This window comes from Dipodomys spectabilis, unplaced genomic scaffold, assembly GCF_019054845.1.
Source record: "Dipodomys spectabilis isolate Male_0828 unplaced genomic scaffold, ASM1905484v1 ptg000231l, whole genome shotgun sequence".
Taxonomy (NCBI): domain Eukaryota; kingdom Metazoa; phylum Chordata; class Mammalia; order Rodentia; family Heteromyidae; genus Dipodomys; species Dipodomys spectabilis.
This window is the reverse complement of record NW_024870908.1, coordinates 3,627,042-3,649,490: the sequence shown is the minus strand read 5'-3', so window position 1 is coordinate 3,649,490 and position 22,449 is coordinate 3,627,042. Positions and strand designations below refer to the sequence as shown.

At 46.3% G+C, this 22,449-nt stretch overlaps 1 protein-coding gene across 1 annotated transcript in view; it reads right to left on the bottom strand.

Annotated features, from left to right (window-relative positions):
- Positions 1-346: 346 nt before the first annotated feature.
- Positions 347-22,449, bottom strand: part of Grin2a (glutamate ionotropic receptor NMDA type subunit 2A) — a 285,992-nt gene continuing 263,889 nt past the window's right edge. The window contains exons 11-12 of the mRNA XM_042698360.1: positions 8,565-8,803; positions 347-2,220 (exon numbers count right to left, since the gene is read on the bottom strand). Coding sequence (XP_042554294.1) covers positions 439-2,220; positions 8,565-8,803 — 2,021 coding nt within the window. The 3' untranslated portion in view covers positions 347-438. The remainder of the gene's footprint in view (positions 2,221-8,564; positions 8,804-22,449) is intronic.

Sequence of the window (22,449 nt, the reverse complement as noted above, 5' to 3'; positions counted from 1 at the left end):
AAATTACACGGTGGACTGGATTCCATGGAATTTGGACTATAGAAAAATCCTAGCATCACCACCAGCAACCAATGCATCATTATTGCCAACATACCTAGCAGGCTTGTCTGAGAGACTTGCCTATATTTATATTTCTTTTTTTTTAAACCTTTTTCTTCTTCTTTTTTTTTTTTTTATAATATATTTGGTTAAGGACTCACCTATCTCGTTATCGGCCATGCTCAGCACACACCCCACAAGGTCCTTGAGTGAAGATTATGGCATGGAGCCATGTGCAAAAAGAGCCAAGAAAAATAAATCAATAAATCAATACAAAAAAAAAAAAACCTCCCTAAGTCCCCGTTTCTCCCAGCAGGGCATAACTGGGCCTCCGACATTTACCCTCCACAACGCTGACCATTCCGTGTTTCCCTAGAGATAAAACATTAATGGAAGCTTCTAAACGTCAGATTCAATACTAGGCATTTTCTTGTACACGCGTCTATTGCTGCAGGAATTTAAAACCCTGGGGGTAGAGTACATATTATTCTTATTTGCAGCATAAGGCATAACATGCTCGGAAATATACACGTCACTGGGGGCCCTGCTGTCCCTGGAGCAGTACGACGTGGTCGACCGCAAGGATGACCGAAGGTAGCTGTCATTCAGGGCCTGAGATGGCAGGGAGTGTTTGTACGGGTCTGACGGGCATCTCCCGATCACTAAACGCTGATCATCCCCGTACGTGTGCAGGAAAGGGTTGTCGGATGTGTGGTCCGGCAAGAGGGACTTGCTCCTCTTGCTGTCCTCCAGACCTTGGGGGAAAAGGGAGCTCTTGTTCCCCAAGAGTTTGCTGGAGGGGACGCTGAAGAGGCTCCCGTACAAGTTGCCCTCCAGCAGCCGCTCTCTGTCTTTGAGGCTTATGCTCCGGGAGGGCCTGCTCGGGTCTATCTCCCTGGGTTTGTCTAGGATGTTGTCGTAGGAGTGCTGCCGGCTGATCCTCAGCTTGTTCTTCTGGAACTGGAGGGCATTGTTCTGTGTCCAGTCCTGCCGGTAGGCCTCGTCGCGGGCAGCCGGGCTCCCGGTGTCCTGCAGCATCTGGTCCTCGTCGATGTCGTACAGGTTGCCCATGCGCAGGCAGGCATCGCACTTGAAGGGGGAGCGCATGGTGAAGTGGCCCGAGTAGGTGGGCAGGTTGGAGAGGCAGCTGCGGCAGTGGGTGGAGTTCTGCCGGTAGCGGTCGCTGCCCTCGCTGTGGGGGGACCCCTTGTCTTTCAGGGTGAAGTGCTTGGCGTACAGCTTGTACTGGTCGTTGTTGGGGGGGCCGTCTTCGCGATGCAGGGGGTTCCTGTTCACCGGCAGCGTGGTGTCGCCCTTCCGGAAATTGTCGTTGTGATCCTGGTAGGTGTCGGGGACGGCCAGGCTTTCCACGAACTGGGGAGGCTCCAGCTGGAAAGGGGGCTCCTTCTCGCCGTCGATGGTGTAGATCTTGTCCCTGGGGGAGCTGGCTTTGGTTTTCAGGTAGGTGCATTCCACCTCGCTGCAGTCCTTGGGGTACTTGGAGGCCAGGGACCTTTTGAAGTTGTCCTTGGTCTTGTGGTTCTTATTGTTGTCGGGCTCTCTGTGGCACGCGGTCCGACTCGACGCTTCCGAGATGTCGGAGTGCGCCACCTCTTCTGGAAGGTACCTGGGGCTCTTTAGGGAGCGGGTCCTGTTCTCTACACTCACCTCATCCCTCTGGGAGACCGGGTTCTGGCTCAGAGAATCCTGGCGCAGAGACTCCATGGATTTCTTCCAGAGCTGCCGGGGTCTGGAGTTGCCCTTGGACTCCGTGCTCACGGCCACCTCCACCGTGTTGGGGTTGGACTCGTTGAGCGTCAGGGGGTGCTGTCCTTGGAACACGTAGTTATTCAGGTTGTCCTTGTGCCTGTTGGCCACAAACGTCTGGAGTTCGTTCATGTTGTCCCCAAAAATGCTCTCCTTCCCCTGAAAGGACCTGTTGTCTGCATATATCAGATTCCCCTTGTCGGACGCCATGTCGACGATGAGGGACCCTCTTTGGATGTAGTCCGCCGTTCGTTTGGGGGAGTCCATCCTGGAGGAGTTCATGTTGGACATGTTGGAGATGTTTTTGGCGGAGCGGAGGAGCTTGAGCATGTTGCTCTGGGATCCCGTCAGGTTGAAGTCGGGCGACTTCTTCTTCTCTTCGATGTGCACTCCGTGGATGCAGCTGTAGATGCCCTGTGAGGGAACAGCACAAAGTGTCAGCCACAGACTGAAAACCAGCCCCTACGAATCGATTGCACGGACATCCGGCAGGAGCCCTAGGGCAACAGATCCACTCTGATGGTCATCCTTCGATAGATGGGACAAAGATCTAACACATCGGGGTTATCTTATTGCCCCAAGCTGGCTCATGAAGACGTTTAATTTTCCCTTCCAACACACCCAGACCAGAGTGAGTTGTGGATAAACTCAACTGGTATGAAAGGATTCATTTCAGAAATCACCCCTACCTGTATGCCAAAAGGTACGAGAGCCAAGCCGGCCAACCAAAGAGAGCTTCTGCCCGGAAAGCACTGATTTGTCTAAGAAGAGGCACGAAGTCCAAGAGGGCAATAAGGAGAGACAGATGCACACGTAGGAGGAGCTGGGGATGATTCTTACCATCACGTGGGGATGTTACTAACCTGAGACTGAGCAGCGATGCAGTGATTTTCCTTTAAGCACATCTGGGGCATTGGAGGGTGGAAAGGGTCTTAGACGGCTAAAACGTGACCACCTCGACCTCTCTAGTCTCCTTATTTTCCTTACCTTTCTTAAGAAAGTCTTGGATTTCACTAAACAGTAACTGTATAGCTGTTATCAAGGGGATGAGGCTCTTGATTCACGCTGGAGTAAAACAGGCCAAAGAACATCATCACATCTGGATTTACTGCCGCCCCCGCTTCTCCCCACCCCTACCCTGGGTCTCGGCAGTCACATCTAAAGCCAGCGAGCGGATTATGTGTGTAGGATCTGACCTGGTCCTCCCAAGACTGCCCGGAAGCCAGCTCAGGAAGGGATTTGTCAGGCAAACGGGGCAGCTACTGCCGACGGAGGCTTTAACCCTGGGAGAGTATGCATGATTAACTGTGCATTCTGATCATGGCGGCTTAACCTGCAGAATGCTCATGGAACCGTGACCCGCTCAACTCATTTGCATGGTGGCATTTTTCTCGCAGCTTCTAAACACCATCTCCACTTGCAGCCTTCTTGGAATTGTAAAGAAGTCAACAGCTTTGGGGTGAAGCATCCCTTTCTTCTATCCCTCAGGGACCTGAGTTTCATGGTCGAGGCTCCCAGAGGCCCACAGCACTAGCATGGTGCCTTCCTGCAGCCATGGCTGCTTCTGTCTCCTGTTTGGCGTCACGTGTGGCTGGTTGTTCATCCTGCCACAGGCCCTCACCTAGCTAGCTCCTCCTCCTGTTGCTTCCAGGGCTGCAGAAGATCTGCGCCTCAGATGCGGAAATCACCCACGTGAGCCAGACTTTTCACATGGCCGTGTCGCTTAACCCGGTGCATCACTAACCTGCGGCCCTCCTCATTCAGTAACAGAAGGATCTCATCTCTGTCTGAGCTACAGGGTCTCTGCTCACTGTGGGTGAAGATCAGCCTTCCTGGCCGGCGGATGGGAAACTGTTGCCTTCTCTTCCTGTCGTTAGGGTTATGGGGGAGGGGGAAGTAGTTACGGATCTGTCCTAGCAGGTTCCTCTCCTGCCCTCTTGAAAGACTGGGAATGCCAGAGCAACGTAGGCCTGCCTGCAGCGGGGAGCAGGCTGGGCGGGAGGAAAGCTGCGGTGCCCTCCTTCCTCTCCAGCTCCCAGATGTTGATTGTCCTGCTGGGTGCAGCCGAAAAGAGGAGGCCGAGGCCGAGTGCGGGCTCGCCTGGGGCCCCAGTGTTGATGGCAACAGCCCTCACTCGCCTTGGTTCATCTTCCAGACGGGCTGCGGTGAGTTCTGGAGACCTGCAACCCACTAGAGGTGGGTTTCGTGAGTCACCATAGGTTCTGTGGATCGGCCTCAGTTTCCCCAGCTGTGAAGTGGGAGCGCTGAGCTGGGCGAGAGGACAAGATCAAACAATTCACAGCCGGCCCCCCATCAGCCTGGCGGGCTGACAGGTGACCTCCGGGCTGTGCTTTCTCCTCTCCCACCAGCTGAAGCACACAGTGGCCGCGTTGTCAAAGGGGCCAGAGTTAGATGTTACTCTTTCATGTGGAAGGTCTGCTCGGGAAAGCCACACTGGCCTTCGGGTTAGATCAACAGCTCAAACTCTACCCAAGGAGCCCGATCAATCACGAGGCTAGAGTTTCATTCTTCCCTGCACAGTTCTCTCTCTCTCTCTATTTCCCCCTGCTCTATTATTCATCGATTCCGGCAGGAGTCTGTGGGCTTTGGAAACCAGACGCCTTCCAGGTAGGAAGTGGATTCTGCCACATAAAACAAGAGCTGACAAATTGTTGTGGACCATTTCTTTTTTCTGTTCCTTTGAGGGGCACCTGACCCCTCAAACCATTCTTAAGGTGCAAGGGCCCCACGTTTGGGTTGGTTCTGTTCAGCCTCGGCCCGATCGCTGCACGTTGGTCTGCCTTCGTGTGGTCTTGATTGTGGATTAGCTTGAAGCAGCTTCCATCCTCCTTCCAGCCTTCCCCTTGCTGGAGCTCACGGTGGAGGCAGCCGCCGGCCCAGCTCCCCAGCTTCTGGCTGTGCTATGTCTCCTATTTGTCACATTTCAGGGACTGCCGATGTGGTCGGTTTTGCGGGGACGGTGAGTATTTATTTTCTTCTAAATGGAAGGGGAATATTTTGCAAAGGAGACACGCAAGTTAAAAGCATCTCACAGTCAGGAAAATGCAATTTTTTCCTAAGTGGTGTTTAAAAGGAAAAAAAAAAAAAAAAAAGACGAAGCCACAGCAGGGAAGGAAGAGTTCTATGTTAGACCCAGGGCTTCTGAGGGCTCCTGCCCTCTCCCTGGCTTCATGGGTCCCAGGTCTGTATGGATGTTGCAGTCCCTAGGAGTTTCTCAGGGAAGCTGAGCCCAAAGGAGGGTTACGTAGCGAGAGCCTTAAGGCTATTGGCTGGAATATCAGTGAACGGAAAGGAAATCTGTGCAGCCTTGGGGGAGATGTGGATTTCAAAGCCTCAGGGATCAACTTGCTTGAAAAGAAACCTAAACTCTGAAGTTGACTGATGCATGCGACCCAACGCTACACGGACACATCATTTCTTCTTCTTGCGATGTTCTGCTGACAGGAAAGAGGCTTTCTGGCTGGGTGTGGTGGCCATGCATGTCATCCCAGCAACTGAGGGGGCTGAGCAGGAGGATGGACATTTTGAGATCAGCCTGGGCATATATACCGAGAGCCTGTCTCAAAACATAACTATCAAACAGACAGCAAAGAGAATGTGATGTATGTGTCAGGCTGCACTTGCTTTAAAATACAAATGCTCGGGGCTGGGAAGGTAGCTCAGTGGTAGAGTGCTTGCCTTGCATGCATGAGGCCCTTGGGTCGAATCCTCAGCCCCACATCAGCAGAAAAAGCCAGAAGTGGGGCTGAGGCTCAAGTGGTAGAGCGCTAGTCTACAGTTGAAGAGCTGAAGGACAGTGCTCAGGCCCAGAGCTCAAGCCTGCAACCAACAAAAAAACAAAAAACAAAAAACAAATGCTATTTGGGGATAAAGAGAGCTAGTATACAAGGGTGTGGGGGGGGGGGATCCCTGATGCCTTCAAGGATAGAACAGTGGAGGCTGAGGGCTCCCTTCCCAGGAGCATGGTCCTTCACTGCCTGGCCCCTCTCTACCCCTGCCCCTCCACGTGCTTGGTAAGGGATGATGGACTTAGTTCATTTCTCATAGAGATGCTCCTACCAATTTGGCTTCCTCTTCCTCCAACAAGCAGAATTCACAAGTAAATGGCAACAGTGTTCATTTGCTCAAGATAATCTCGGAATCATTTGGATATAAAAAGCCTTTAGTAATTGGTTGGGAGAATTAGTTTAAAGTTGGCATAATACCTAGCTATATGCGTGTGCGCCGTTATTTTTAAGCAATCTGTGTGTTTGGATGTCATCAAGCTAATTAAGAAATATGTATTTGCACAGAACCCAAGTTTCAAGTGCAATTGAATGGCAAAAATAAATCCTTGCTAAGCTCATGTGTACCTTCAAAATCTCCAGAGTTCTTAAACTTACTAAATGTTACGATTATACAATTTTACTTTGAAGAGATTATTTAGTTTTCCCAATAAACATTAACACACCAAATAGATGTTTTTACCAAGATGTTTCAAATCCTAACTTATTAAGTTCATCCAGGATGAATATAAAAAACTACCAAGGTGGGTAAATGGAATGAATGGGTAGATGGATGGATAGATAGTTGATAGATAGATGATGAGTGGTAGATAGATGATGGATAGATAGGAAAGTGGATGGATGATGGATGGATAGAAGGACAGATAGCAGGTAGGTAGATGGGTAGATGATGAATAGATAGTGGGTAGTAGGTAATAGGTACATAGCTGGATGGATGGATGGAAAGACAGATGACAGGTAGGTACATAGATGGATGAATAGGTTCTAGATGGTTGAATGGATAGATAGGGAATGTGTAGGTAAATGACAGACAGATTGAAAGGTATAAGATCCATGTATACACGTGTACTCTTTTACAGGCTAAGTGATGGCATTGCTTCATGTGAGCATGGTATGTAAGTCACATACAGATCTGTCTATTGTTCTGTCTGTCTCAATATATCAGTCGTATGAAGTGTAACAAATTGTCTTCCTCCTTTGAATTTGATGTTTGTTGCGTTAGCTTGTACCACTCCGTGTAGATTCAAATCCTGTCTTCACCTTACTAGCTGTGTGACCTGAGGCAAGTCTCTTTCTATCTTTGAATTTTGCTGTTTTCAGTCTGGGACTAATAAGAGTAACTAGAGCTCATAGCTGGTTTGTAGATTAAATGAAGTTTAAAAATATTATAAAGCCTTTCTGTGGTGCTTAGCAAATATAAACGCTCCATTAGGGCATTCCATGATCTTTCTCGTAACTGACCAATGACGTCGTGTGTACACCGATGGTGACACGCATGCGCCCTGCAGGGGGCATGGAACACGTCTCTGCATTGTGTGCTGCACACGGCGTGTACTTGGGGCTGCTGCTCAGGCTGGGCTGAGCACGTGTTGTGGTCTATGAGTGTGCCTGCTCTTCTGGCACTTTCCTTCTATGTTTCATTCCAGGCTCTGTGCGCACTGCACGTATTTCGTGCGTTGTTACGGGTGTATACACGTGGCAGAGAGTTGCCTGTGGATTCTGACTTGCTTGGGTTTTCCTGGAACATCGCACACAGGAGTGTAACTTTTTTTTGGGGGGGGGGGTCCAGTGGTGGGGCCTGAACTCTGGGCCTGGGCGCTGTCCCTCAGCTCTTCAGCTCAAGGCTAGCGCTCTACCACTTGAGCCACAGCGCCACTTCCAGCTTTTTTTCTTTTAACTTATGTGGTGCTGGGGAATCGAACCCAGGGCCTCGGGCTTGCAAGTGCTCACCACTGAGCCACCTTCCCAGCCCCAGGAGTGTAACATTTTATGACATCATATGATCTAGTGATGCTGGCCACATATGGGGGCTGGGTTTGACCGACACCTTTTAAATGGAATTACTTATCTTTTTTTAAAAATTTCAGTACTGAGAATTGAACTCAGGGCATTGTTCTACCACTTGAGCTACACCTTCCATCCCTTTTGGCTAGTTTTGATTTTGAGACAGAGTCTTCCTAACTTTCCCCATGCTGTCCTTGACGTTGAGATTCTCCTGCGTCTATCTCCAGAGTCCCTGGGATTATAGGTGTGCACCACCACTCAAAAGTTCACCTGCAGTTTGGTGGCACATTTGCTTCTGAAAAGCAAAATACCTGACAGCACTGGCCCTACATTCCCATAAGACAATACTTTGCCAGGCTTGACTCTGGCTACCTCCTCTGCGGTATATTCATATGCGGTTTGCCGCAGTCTCCAGGATTCCTTATTGTTCTCTCCAGGACTGGTTGCTATGTTTCATTTGTGCTATTTTTCTCATGCCTCTATTATTATTATTATTATTTTGGTCATGGGCCTGAACTCTGGGCCTGGGCGCTGTCCCTCACTTCTTCAGCTCAAGGCTAGTGCTCTACCACTTGAACCACAGCGCCACTTCTGGCCTTTTCTGCTTATGTGGTACTGAGGAATCGAACCCAGGGCCTCATGCATGCAAGGCAAGCGCTCTACCACTAAGCCACCTTCCCAGCCCCTTCTCATGCCTCTAGCCTGTGACATCCATTCCCATCACCTTTCTGGCTTTTGCAGTCCTTTGAGTTTGCAAACCCTGGCTTATGAATGCACACAGTCTAGACTCTCTTTAGATAAGCCCAAGAAAGGAGGGAGAGGAGAAAGAGAGAGGGAGGGAGGCAGAGAGAGACAGAGACAGAAACAGAGACAGACATGTCCAGACCTCAGAGAGAAGTCCAAGTGCCTGGCTCTCTGGCAGCCCTGTGCTACTTTGGAAATACTGACCCTGCTGATGGAGAAGAGCAGCCCTGGGCGGTCAGAGCACACGCCCGTGAAGCAGAAGCGCAGCTTCCAATAGAAGAGGTGCTCCCAGATGAAGGTAATGAGGCTGAGGGCCATGGCCGCCGCTAGCATGTAGAACACGCCCGCCATGTTGTCGATGTCCAGCTGGCTGCTCATCACCTCGTTCTTTTCGTTGTGGCAGATCCCTGTGAGCCACAGTGTCTCCAGCTCCTCCATCTCACCTGCACAGAACACAACACCCGCAGACAGTAAGGGCCAGACTGTGCAGCTTGGGGTTGCAATGGAAACTGCTGGGCTGGGACAGGTGTGTGTGTGGCAACTCGGCAACTGTGTAACTTTAAGGCTGGTGGAGAGCTTGACTGGTTCTGGAAGGCTCACTTGAGTCATGACAGTAATGATACCAATTATGGCTACAATGAGATCAGGTTGGATTATAGATTTTATATATATATACATATATATATAATTATGGCATAAACCTGGGTATAGCAATAGTGTCCTGTGTGTGTGTGTGTGTGTGTGTGTGTGCGTGCGCGCCAGTCCTGGTTCTTAAATTCAGGTTCTAGGCTTTATTCATGAGCTGTTTTGTTCAAGGCTAGTGCTCTACCATTTGAGCCACAGCTCCACTTCTGGTTCTATTGGTGAGTAATTGGAAATAAGAGTCTCATGGACTTTCCTGCCTGGGCTTGTTTTTGTACTTATATCTCCACGTCTCAGCTTCCCACAAGCAGTTAGGATTACAGGTGCGTGCTTTCAGTGCCCAGCTAGCAAAAGTGCTCTGAGGTTCAACCAATATATAAAGACTTACTGGTTCACAGTACGTTCTCAGGCATAGTAACGTTTGATGCTATTTATTTAGGAAATACCTGGCAGCATGCTGGCACGTGATAAACTCTGTATAATACATCCAGCCAGAACGGCTCCAAAAAGTCACCTGCAAAGCAGCATACTTAAGGCACAAAATCTTAATTGGGGGGAAAAAAGACATCTTTTGCTCTAAATGTTCCCTGGAAAGCTAAACACCTCTCGCTTCAATTGGGTGATTAAAGCAGGTGGGTTTCTCAATGGGAAAAAGCAGACTTGCGTGACACTACGTTGTCTTGCTTTTGTGTTCATTTTTATCTGGCCTCTATTTAGGAGGAAATTCTTTGATCTAAAAGTCTAGTCCTTATGCCAACTGTCTACAATCAGAAAACTATGGCGCTTTGACTAGGATTTGGCCTTTAAAAAATTATCTTCTGCTTGCCAGGTGCTGTGGCTCTCCTCTGTTAAGTTCAGCTATTTTGGTGGGAAATTTCATGGTTTGAAGCCATCCCCAGTAAGAAGGTAGAAATACCCCTGTCTCAACTTAAAAGCTGGGTGTGGTGGTTCATACCTGTCTTCCCAGCTACTCTGGATGTATAAAGTCAGAGGATCTTAATCCAGGTCAGCCTGGACAAGAAAATCAAGACCTTTCCTTCCCCAGAATCATACTGCCTTTCCAGATTGTCCTCATTCACTGAACGATATGCATTTGCAGTTCCTCCGTATTGTTTCCTGGACCCCTAGATCATCACAGAATAGTATCCCATGGTTTGGATGCACATTTTGTTTATCTCTTCAGCTACTGAATTGACATCTTGGTTGCATCCAAGTTTGGGTAATGATGAATAAAGCTTCTATAAACATTGATGGGCAATGGACATCTTGTCAACCCATTTAGGTAAGTACCTGGAAGTGTTATCTCTGGATCGAATGGTGAGACTCTGTTTATTTGGCTTTACAGGAAACCACCCAACTGTATACCAAAGTGGTTGTACCGTGTTGCATTCTGCCCAGCAATGAATGAGAGCTCCTCTTGCTCTGCCATTTTCCCCCAGCATGCTCGTTGCTGTAACTGCTTGGGATTTATTTTTTTTTTGACACTTTAATAGGAGTTTTGTGCTGACTGTTTTAATTAGGAATTCCCTAAAGACTTGCGCAAACCATTTTTCACCAAACTTTTTTGTTTCACATATTGTGGACTAGCTCATTAGTAAGCTAACCTCTAGGTTATGGATCTTGTTTTAATATTTATTTTGCATCTTTTTATTTCTTTGGGCTACAGTTGAGGATTTCCCCATAGATCTATTTTCTAGTTCACTTATTCTTTCATTAGTAACATCTAGCTTTATGTTTTAATTTTAATCTATTTTATATTTTAACCAGTTCTTTTTCAGTTCTGCATATTCTTTTTTTAAAAATCATAATGTCCTGCTCTTTCATGATGACTTCAAAATCTTCTATACATTTAATGATTTCAAACTTAAAATCTCGCAGATTAACACTCGGGCTTCTCATTCTTCTGTTCTCTGCCTTCTGACTCATGTTGGATTACTTCCTTGGGGATTTTTACCTTTCCATCCGAGCCCAATCCTCTGCAGAGCTGTTCTCCCTTAAACACGGTAAGTACCCCCAACAACACTGGGGTATAGAAACATTCCTGGGTTTGTTTCAACCACGACCTCAGAGGATCACAGTGTACTGGGTTTTGTATAAAAATGTAATGTGACTACTGCACCGTGTAAGTAATGTACATCTGCACCCCTAAATTCCTTCAGATTCCAATTTCTCACCCAGAGCCTCACAGATGGCAAGCCGCCTTGCATTTTCCTGACTTTGATGGACAGAACATTTTTTCCTAGCTTCCTTTTCATACACTAAATGACTCATGAAAGGTCTCGGATTTTGTTCATCAAAGGGGGAGAAGTAGACATATATTTTCTCTCATACATATTTTATGAGAGGGGAAAAAAGAGACAGGAAATCTCTATCCTCCCCCCACCGAAGTTCTTCACTCACAAAGAAGATGGTGGTGAATCATTACTTGAGGTAATGATGGGAAGGGATATCTTGACTCAACTTCTTTCCTTCCAACTGCCTCCAACACTTCCACACACTCACAAAGGTCACAGGAGACTCGATTCTTATTACCTCATTATCCACTCAAACCATAAACTAGCCAAGTGGCCCATCACGTGCCTAAAGGCTTACATAACTGCTTCCTGTCCTTCCAAAGCCATGGGGGCCGTGTATTTCCAAATACAATTGCTGTGGGCTTCTCCCCTGCTGTGGAGGTTATGAGCCCTCAAAAAAAACGACAGAAAAAGTCTCTTTCTGATGACTCATCAAATTCTCTTTGGTATTGTTCCCCAAAGAGCCAGGTTTGGCTAAAAGAAACATCACTCTGATTCTTTTCAGGATGTAAATATCAAGATTTGCCCTTTGCCCTTTGCCCAAACAGTACTTTTTTCATGTTTTCTTTCTTTCTTCCTTTCTCTCTCCCTTTCTTTCCTTCTTCCTTCCTTTCTGTTGCTTTCTCTCTTTTCCTTCCTTCCTTCCTTTTTTCTTGCTTGCTTGCTTTCAAGTAAAGCCAACTTAGTAAACCAGACTCAGACTCAAAACAAGAGCAAATTCACATTTCTCAGTACCAATCACAGCCTGCTCCAATCATTTTGCAGTCAGTCATTTCCTGCCTTGTGGCCCTCTTCAACTAGTATGCTGAACTACAGTTCAAATACTTTCTTATTTCGTTTTTTAATTTACTCAAGTATATTGTAATCTCCTTGAGGGAGCTTGGGAACCGTGTTTTATGATTTCGGTATTTCTCGTGGCTTACAGCACATAGTTCACATCGAGCTTGGATTTTCCATTCTTGTTTTGTTCCTCCTATCTCCAGACTTAAATGGGGGCGGAGGGGGGGCAGGACTGTACAAGTATTGAGATCTACTTTGTGTTGTCTTTTTCTTTTTCTTCTGGCTTTATAAACAAAGGATATGTAGAGCAAAGGAGGGATTTGTAGTGGCCAAGAGCGTAAAGCTGAGAAGCACGTATGCTTTTAGTCCTGGTGAGGCATTAAGCATTATTTTCCCAGGAAATGGTTCTCGCCTGCTATCAGTTTTGTCCCTTACAAAGAGGTCACAGTCAGGGTCAGAGTTATCCCAGAGCTGGAAAATGGGACAATCAAATCACTTGCCTGACGTGCGCGCACTCTTGCTGCTTTCCCGGAGCAGGTGCAGCCTTGGGTTTTCAGCTTTGTCGACCACATCACATGACTGCCCCCTCCGCCCTTCCTGAGAAGACAGGTCCCCCTACGGTCCTCAAAACCCTGCCCTCTGTCTGCTCCTCAGCTAACAAGGAGCTTATGAATGTTTGCAGCACTCTTCCGCACCCCCGGAAAGTTACACCTGTTTCAAAAATTATTCCTCGATTGGTCTTCTAGGGGAAGGTGATTGCTAGCCACAGGTCTCTCTGCCAACTTCGGGTCCTGTGCCATCCCAAGGAAGACTTGGAATTCAGGACACAGAGCTCGCTTGCTTCCTGACGCTGGCAGCATCAGAAGGCAGCATGATGGGATTTTAAGAGTAAAGACTTGGAAAGATACAAGGTCAAAAGGGGAGCTTGCTCTGGGGAGGGTAATGGAAGCGGCATAGTGCGTGCATGCATGTGTGCATGTGTGTGTGTGTGTGTGTGAGAGAGAGAGAGAGAAAGAGAGAGAGAGAGACAGACAGACAGACAGAATTGCTTCCACAGGCCACTTGGGTGACAAAGGAAGCACATGGTGGTCACACAAAAGGTAGCGGAAAGCCACAGCAGTACAGGCCGGCCCTGAAGGAGGTGGATTTCTTACATCCATCCACTCCCTTTCCTAAGGTACAAGCTATGGGGTTTCAAATCTGCAAAACCAGCAACGCATGAAGATTCAATTCGTTATGTCTAGTAAATGACAAGCAAAGATGTTTCTGGTAGAAAACTCCAGAACAAGCACATTAAATCATCTGATGATAAGATCTGATGAATCACAAGGAGGCCGTGTGGCCAGACATCGAGTCAGGCTGCCTGGATCCAACTTCTGCCACTTAACTCGAATCCAGGTCTCCTAATCCTCTGTCCATCTACTCTTGTATATAGTTTTTTTTTTTTTTATTTAACACACTTATATCAAAACTACTATGCTCAGGCGAAGTGGCAGGGCTTTTAAAAATTAACACTCATATCAACTTAATGTGGCTGGTCCCATTACCACAGCCACTTGCAGATGAAGATGCTAAGACAGGGAGGTAAAAGCCCCTGTTCATTTTCTCTGAACTCCCATTTTCACAACCACCAAGTGGGAGTCCAGCAGCCTTTACCTCATTGGAGATTTGTTAGCATTAAAGGATGCTGCGTGCATACTGTGTCTGCCACACATCAATTACACAGTAAGTGTTTCTGGGGACTGCCCACAGTCAAAAAAAACAAAACTGGGGAGTGGGTTGGGCTACAGAACCCCGCAGGCTCTCCCTTCCAACTCACGCACAACCCAAGAACAGAGCCAGCTTTCTGATGTTATATCCAAAGTTAGAGGAGTCAATTGCTTATTTGCCCTAGGACTCATTCTTAGCAATCCAGACAGAGTGCAGTTGCTTTTTCAGATTAGTTTTCATTCTATTGGCTAAGACTGGCTGAGAACTCTGGGGATTGCTTCAGAAGAAGATTTTATAGCAAGCTAGTCACACCAGCCTTAGGACTTCCTTCTCAAGCATTTTTCCCCCCTGAGATCAACTGGGAGAGATTCATTTTGAACCTATACCCTTTAGGCTTTGTCCAGACCTGAGAATTTGCTTCTCATACAGAACCTTGCAGGCAGTTATCAGCATGCATTTTTCTTGATTCCTGGCCCAAAGCATCTGCCCCCAGGTAAGGACGCTATGACAAGAGATAGTGTGTGGTTTGGGGGAAGCCGTGTTTCATGTTCTGTTTCATTTCTGGTTAAGGAAGCAAATGATTTTTGGTTCTCTGAAGACCTCTTTGTAGCTTTGCTTTCTCCATTCATTCGTTTACTCACTGGGAGACAAATCATCCATAAGCTACGTGTGTTTTCATGAAGAGAAAAGTTAACATGAAGCCTTTGGCCTCTGCGAGCTAGAGTTCCACGGAAGAATAATCACGAAAGCCAGCAATTATGGCATGATGAGATGATTAGATTTGCATAAGGCCAGAGGCAAGGAGAAACATGGAGTGATTTGAGCTCAGACAGTAGTTCAGAATTTCAGGGAAAGAAGAAGGGACTAAAAGAGGGGCCTGAAGGGCAGGAGACAGAAGGCAGTGGACTCGGCTTTATTCCTAAGGAGTTAGGGTTGCGTTGAAGCATTTCTATGATGAACACCTTGACCTGTTTTCTTGATGGACCCAAGATCCTTCATAGCCCCTATGAGAAGAAACCCAGTGTCTCCTCTCATGTAATACATCAGTGTTGCTCAGGGGACAGGGGGCAGAGAGGGGGCAGAGGGTATGGCTCAAGTGCCAGAGTACCTGCCTAGCAAGTGCAAGGCCATAAGTTCAAATCCCCCCCCAAAAGGCTAAATAATATATCAGCATACAAGCCTACCACGTGTGATATGTAGGGAATGTCTCATTCAAATTGCAAATGCAAACACCGATGCTGAAGTGTGCAGGAAGGTCGTCAGCAAATCCTATCCGGCAACACTATCTCTCGTAAGAGTCTGGGTCTTATCTCAGAGCCGGGCAGAGCATCAGAATTAAGTTCTCCTGCAAGAAAATGACTGACAAAGATCCATTGCAAGGCTGTCACAAGCTGGGCATGGGTGGCTCATGCCTGTCATCCTAGCTACTCAGGAGGCTGAGATTGAGGATCATGGTTCAAAGCCAGCCCAGGTAGGAAAGTCCATGAGACTCTTATCTCCAATAAACCACAAGTGGTAGAGCGCTCTCCTTGAGCTGAAGAGTGCAGGGACAGTGTCCAGGGCCAGAGTTCAAGCCCCACGACTGAAAAGAAAAAAGCTGTCATCCATATAACCTTTATCTATAACATTTTATGGCTATATGCCAACTACACATTCAGGGACTGAAAACTTGGCATTAGCTAACTATGGGTTGTAACTCAGAGGTCTCCACCTCCAGAAAGTCTTCCCAGAATGCACAGGAATGTTTTCTCCTAACATGACATCTTGGGTAGTTCCTCCATAGACAATCTGACACTGGAATATAATTGTCATTGGCTTCTAGGTCTTCCTTAATGGAAGGTCCAGTTATTCAGAGCAGAGGCCTATTTTTTTGGGGGGGGGTGTCAATGCTCCTGGTATCGCTGATACCTGGTCCAAGTCTTGGTGCTGCTTGAGTGCAATCAACCACACAAGCTCCCTCTCTTCTTGGTCACTGTGATCCATAGATCTCGGGATTAGCCGGGACCAGAGAGGAAAGAATCTGTGAGACCCCAGGAAAAGGGGTGGGGAACAGTTTCTGGAACCCAGAAATGGAGGCTGACGCTCGGGGCAAGCATGCTCAATCACAGCCCTCAGCAGTGGGGCCGGTGGTTCCCAGAGGAAGCAGCCTTCCACCCACCGCCGGGCGACGTCAGAGTCAGGTTGCTGCTGATCCCATTTGGGTTTCCTGAGAGCAAACAAAGGGGGGGCTGACCCCATTTCCATCCCGTTTCATGTCTTGCCCAGACGCTGGGCACTTTAGGCTGCTCAGAAGCCCAGTTGGAATTGGAAATGGCCAAGCAATGATTTTCTTTGTGAAAAAAAAAAAAATCTAGGGCACAGATTCAACAAGAACAGACTCAGAGATGAAGCTGCAGTCCTAGGAGCGAGGCTGGCATGACTAAGGGCAAGTCTTCTCCCTCACCAGTGTCTCTGCACGTGGCAAGAAGCGTCCGGTCAGAGGGGGGGATGAGGTCTGTGGCCATGGAATGGAGCAGGGTCACCCAGACTATCTGAGCATGAATTTTGGTAACTACATTCCTTTACCGTGCCCTCTAGACTCAAAGCCGTATGGGCCAAACCTACCTATCTAGGTGGAGGAATGAGAAACTGGATGTCTTTCTTCCTAACTCTATACCCTGAACCAGCCAGGCATGGTGGTACACACCTATAATCACAGAAGCTGAGGCCAGGGAATCAAGAGGTAAGACCTTGTGCTACATAAGGAGATCCTATCTCAACAGACAGACACACAATCAGAATATAAAAAAGAAAGAAGAGAGAAAGACAGGAAAGGAAAGAAGAAAGGAAGTAGAGGGATGAGGGGAGAGAGGAATGGAGAGAGAGCAAGAGGAAGGAAAGAAGGAAGGAAGGAAGGAAGGAAGGAAGGAAGGGGAGGGAGGGAGGGAGGGAAAGAAGGAAGGAAGAAGGGAAGGAAGGAAAGAAAGAAGGAATGAAGGAAGAAAGGAAGGAAGGGAAAGAGGGAGAGAGGGAGTTAGCCCAAACCCCAAACCAATGCCAACTCATTGAGCCAGTAAGGGAAACATAAAACTGATGTGACCATGGATATGGAAATAGTATTTTAGGGCCAAGGACCTTTGTCCCCATGATCTCAGAGGGTCACTGAACTATTTGCTGAAGCGACAAAAATACCTTTGCTGGTGATAGAGATGGAGAACAGTACAGATTCTAGACACGAGTAGACCGAATTTGGAAAATTCCTTATTTAAATGTCAGAATATTCCATTTCTGCATAATGCTGAGAAGTCACAAAACTAAAATAAAAGTAGGGCTGGGATAAAATGTATCCAGTTAGAAGCAGAGACAAGCTGTCTTTGGCATAAAGGCTTCAACCACCGTCTTCCAAATGAGGTTTCTGTTCTGGAAGGTGCCTGAGCCTGACTTGAACCACTGTGGTGCTCACTGCTGTGGGTCAACATTGCGTGGGGGTCACACAGGCCGGGTGACCGCCACGCAAGGTATAGATGGTGCGTTTTGTGCAGCTTGTATCTCTTGGGGAAAAAGAAATGAGAAAGAAGAGAGAGAGACTTGAGGAACAACACATCAAACAATGTACAGGGATCAAAACTTTCCATTTGAGGATGGTGCTGGGGAGAAATGATTCTGTGAGACAAGCCTGTAGAAAAATCGCAGGAAGTCTGTGACTCCCCAGGTATGGCAAACATTTCTGGAATCCACTTAGTCAATTGGCCTCATGCAGACAGAGACCGTCCAGCTGATAGCACTTAAAAGGCATATAAATTTGGAACATAAGTGAATTTGTAGTAACTTTTTTGACTGCAGTGTGCAGTCCTCCAAATCCTATGACTCATCACAAAGGGGTCCTGGTGTTTTAAAAGATTATAGATGTTAGAGGGGGGAAAAAAAGATAGCAATAATCCCATAGCCTGTGCCAAGAAATATCTCCTTTCTCCCAGCAGAGAAAATGACCTCATTGCTTTTCATTCCTTTTTTATTGAAGTGTTGACAAAAAAAAAACTCATGAGGCTATAAAATCCATGAGTAAAATGGATCACATCTTTGGACAATTTGGAGAGTCTAATAGGCCCCTGAGAGGAGAGGAGAGAAGAGAGGAAAGGAGGAGAGAAGGAGGGAAAGAGAGGAGAGGGAAAGAGAAGGGGAAGGGGAGGAGAAAAGGCAGGAGCAACTGATTCTTTGGTAGAAGGGTGCTCTGATAGAGCCATTAGACTAAAGCAGAAGGAAGACCACATTGTTTTTTAAGGCGAGTGCTGGGAGTGGTGTGAATAAAGAAGAGAAGTTGAAACTTGAGGCGTTAAATGACTTAGGGGAGCTCTTGGTTCCCCTTGATGGAGTTGCTCCCAGAGTCCCCTTTCTTTTACCTCATGTCTGAAGCACAAGATGGCATAAGACCCTGGCAGAGGATAGAGAGCAGAACTATGGGGTAAAGGAATCTCTAGACTCAGGCTGGGGGAATGGCTCAGCTGGTAGAGTGCTTACAGGGCATGCACAAGGCCTTGAGTCATGCCCAAGTACAAGGTGGGGGGGAAAGAAGAGAGAGAAGAGAGAAAGATAGATATATTCCCAGGCTCTGACTCCAGCTCAGTCCTCTGGCCCTATCCTTCTAACGATCTATCTGTGGTCAAGCTGTAGATCAAGGTCGCAGAGCAAGTCAATACTGAAGCTGGGCCTCTACGGATTGCATATATCCACACCCAAATACTGAAGAACACACCTGGCCTTCAGCTCTATCAAGCTGGCTTTATCTGTCTCATAGAGGTAGAGAGGGGACACACAGTAACCGCAAGTTATGGGGGAAGGGGGAAATTATATTCTCACTGCTGGTGGGAATATAAACTGGGTATACATCTGAAAACTGGTTGGAGTTGGCTACTAATGCTAAGGATCTCTATGACCTACCGATTTCACCTCTAGGTGTGTTCCCAAACAAGTAAGTGCCTAGGTCAACAGCAATAATAAGTACAAGAAGGTTCAAAATAGATGAAAACCTGGGTGTGGCAGTGCGCATCTAGAATACCCGCTATTGGGGAAGCTGAGGTAGGCTGATCATGAATTTGAGGCTGGCAGTCAAAGGTAGTGAGACTGTAGCTCAAAAACAAAATAAAAAAAAGTGGAATAGGGGTGTGGCTCGGTGGTAGAGCTCTTGCCTAGCAAGTGAGAGTCCCTGGGTTTGATTCCCAACACGGAAAGAAAAAGAAAAGCAAATTAAAACTAGAAACCATAAAAGTTCCCATCAGTGGCAGAGTATATATAGCACGTTTGCACGATGGTATATCACACAGCAATGAAAAACGTGCAATGCGTACAGGCAGGAATATGTCTTCGTAATCATAAAGGGCATAGCAAAATATATACTTTATGGTCCCACTATTTGTTTGACGTGCAAGAGGAGAGCCATCCTAGGGGCATAGAGTTGGGGGACAACAGGAATGACTTTGGGGAGGAATATTGGCTGACCAGGAACCCAGCAGGGTATCTGAGGTTGTGTTCTGTATATTAATGCGCGGGAGGTAGTTGGGGGGGGGTTAAATAAAAAATTAATGTAGCCCTGGGTGTGTGTCCTGTAATGAACGCTTGTTAAAGTTCACAGATGACAACAAAGGAAGAACGAGCCAGTGACCATCACAGCAGACACAAGGTATCCTTCTATTGGGGAGCTAAGAGGGGATAACAAAGTAGAAGGAAATAGACTTTCCAAGAGAGGATAAAAATGTTCTTTAAAAAATGTGAGATGTCTTTACAAAGAGAGAAAAAGCCTTCAAGGATAAAGAGGTATGAGCTCTGTTTGGTTAAACCCTCCAATATTGTTGGAATTATTTCAAAAGAGCATGCTTTACTTTTATCATTTAAACCAGAAGGTCAGAAACCTTTTTTTCCCCCCCTGCAAAGTGCCAATTAGTAAATAGGCTCAGCTTTGTGAACGTATGGTCTCTGTCACCCTGGTAGCACAGAGGCAGCTTGTAAGCTGTATGGATTCCCTCCAAGGCAGGACAGGCAAAGTAGCCACCGTCTCGAGAAATGTGGTGATGAAGCAATGAAATATAGCAATATTTAAACATATATATATATATATATATATATATATATATATATATATATGTAGATGGATGAAAATAAATCTCAATTTAGGGAGATCCTTAACAGTATTGCTAATTTGATGGAAGCCTATCCAACTATCCTCATGCATTGTGCTGTTTACCTTGATGAGGGTGGTATTATTACAACCCTCGACTTAAAGGAAGAAAGTGGTCCTTGTAAACTGATAGTGAGGAGGTGGGCATTGGTGGCTTACGCTTGTAATCCTACATCTTCAGGAGGCTGAGATCTGGAGGATCCTCGTTGGAAGCCAGCCCAGGCAGAAAAGTCCTCAAGAGTTTATCTCCAATTAACCAGCCAAAAAGTCTGGCTGGAGGAGTGAGCTGAATGATAGAGCACCAGCCTATGAAGCATATGAGACCCTGAGTTCAAAGCCTATACCAGGAAAAAGGAAGCACTGATGATTTCTCCAAGATCACGAAGCTAGTAAAGATTCGTTCCCATACTTGAATCCCATTCCTCTTTGTCCACTCATACTGTGTGCTCTTGCACTAATGACTTCTTAAGCATGAAATATTACAACCAAAGTTTTAATAAAATACTAAAAAGATATCAAATGTTCATTAGAATTTAGTTAGATAACTAGATAGATATATAGACAGATCAATGGATAGACTTACAAACATGGATGTATGGCTAGATAGATGGATGGAGACATGAATTGATAGATATATTCATAAGTGAGATCGATAAATAGACAAAAAGATGATGGCTAGACATGATGGATGGATGGATGGATGGATGGATGGACTAATCAAATAGAGTGAACAAGCAATTCACATTTTCCATTTTCACCATTATTGGGCAGGAAGACTAGCCAAGGCCACCCTGAAAGCATAGTGCATATTCTCCGACAGGAAAAAAAAAAGAAATTTTATGCTCAATGCTACTAGATTTTTGTGAAAGTATTACATTGATTCCTTATTAAAAGTAGTGTTTTAAGTGGGAACAAACCTTCTCGCCATTAATGTGGCACTGTATGAAGACCTAGAAGAGTCTGTAGCTATTAACCCTTCAGAGAATTATAGCCAAGAATATGTTGCAAATAGCATGTTCAAGGGGCGTGGTATGCTTATATCATTATCATACTAACAAAACATCAAAATGTTTAACCTTAGGAGAGTAATATAATGGGTTCTGGCTATGCTACAATATTTTTACACAAAAGTTGAAATGATTGGGAGCAGTAATAATATAGTAACCCAACTGAAAAGAAAAGCTGTAGAAATATATATATATATATATATATATATCAATTATGATTTAAAGCAATGCATCTTCAAGGTACAGGGACCCTAAGGCAATGTATCAATTGGAAACAATTACATTCGAGTATAGTAGGTTATGGTGACTGCTCACATACTTATTATGCTGCCTTTCTGAATGAAAGGGCTTGAACAATGTAGAGTGAGACATATTTGGGGACCACTGTTTATCCATCTCGTAAATCGTGCGCAAGGCTGGGACATCACTGTTTGACTTAGCAGCAAGCCATTCATTATGTCTTATTTCCCCTTTGATGGTTCTCTTGACATTTGACTTTCCCTGGTTTAAGCCACTCTCTGCTCGTCAGGCTCAGGTTTGGCCCTGCTGACCTTGTTCAGATCCTGCTGTCTGACAGATGGGTAATAAACGCTGTGGCTTTCCATCACCATGGGCCTTCTGGGAAATTCTCTGGGAACGTACACGCAGACAAAAAACTCTCAGAGCTTTCACACAGAGGGACCGTCAATGGCTCTTTGGGATATTTATGGATTTTGTCTGTTTCTTAAGTAAGTACGGTTCCATTATTATTCCAAATATGTCTCTAGTTAAAATTAGGAGGCAGATAAACAAGCCTAATTTTTATGGTACCATCTGGTCACAGGCCAATGAAGAAGCAGTTAAACCCTTTATTGCTAATCTATGCTTAGAACCGACACAATTCTTCTCCGAAAACACGGCCTTTCTGAATATACAGTTGGCCTTAAGACATTATTTTTAGGTCACGGGAAGGTCAAAATGACATAGTGGCTGGGGCACTGAAAGTGGCTCTGCCTCACTCACCCCTCGGAGCTCATTTTCACCAAAGCTGCATTTTTGTGGGGTTATCAATGAGACGCATCTGCACGCAAAGCCATCCGCACGGAACAGGAGCAATGCTGACACGTGGGACTGGGTCACCCCTCATCAGCAGTGACCTTGAGCCATACTGCTAATGAGGACACATCTACATGTGTCAGGGAGGTCGGGGGGAGGTCATGACACCCACATCTAGTTCCAGATCCAACTGAATCGATGGAAGCCTGGCTCAGTCTCGGTCCAAAATGTGTGCCCTGTTTTATTTATTTATTTTTAAACACTGTGATTAGAGTCAATAAATGAAAGTGGGCTCTTTGGAAGCGAGAGAGAGCTTTCATGTCTATTTTGATCCTTTCTGGAGGAAGAAGCTTTGATGCAAAGGCTACTTCTTCCATTCATGCTGTCCCCTCGTTCTACTGTGTTCCTTCTATCTCCAGTTGCTGGGCTCAGAAGTTCTACACCACTGACCGAGCAGGATTCCGCACTTG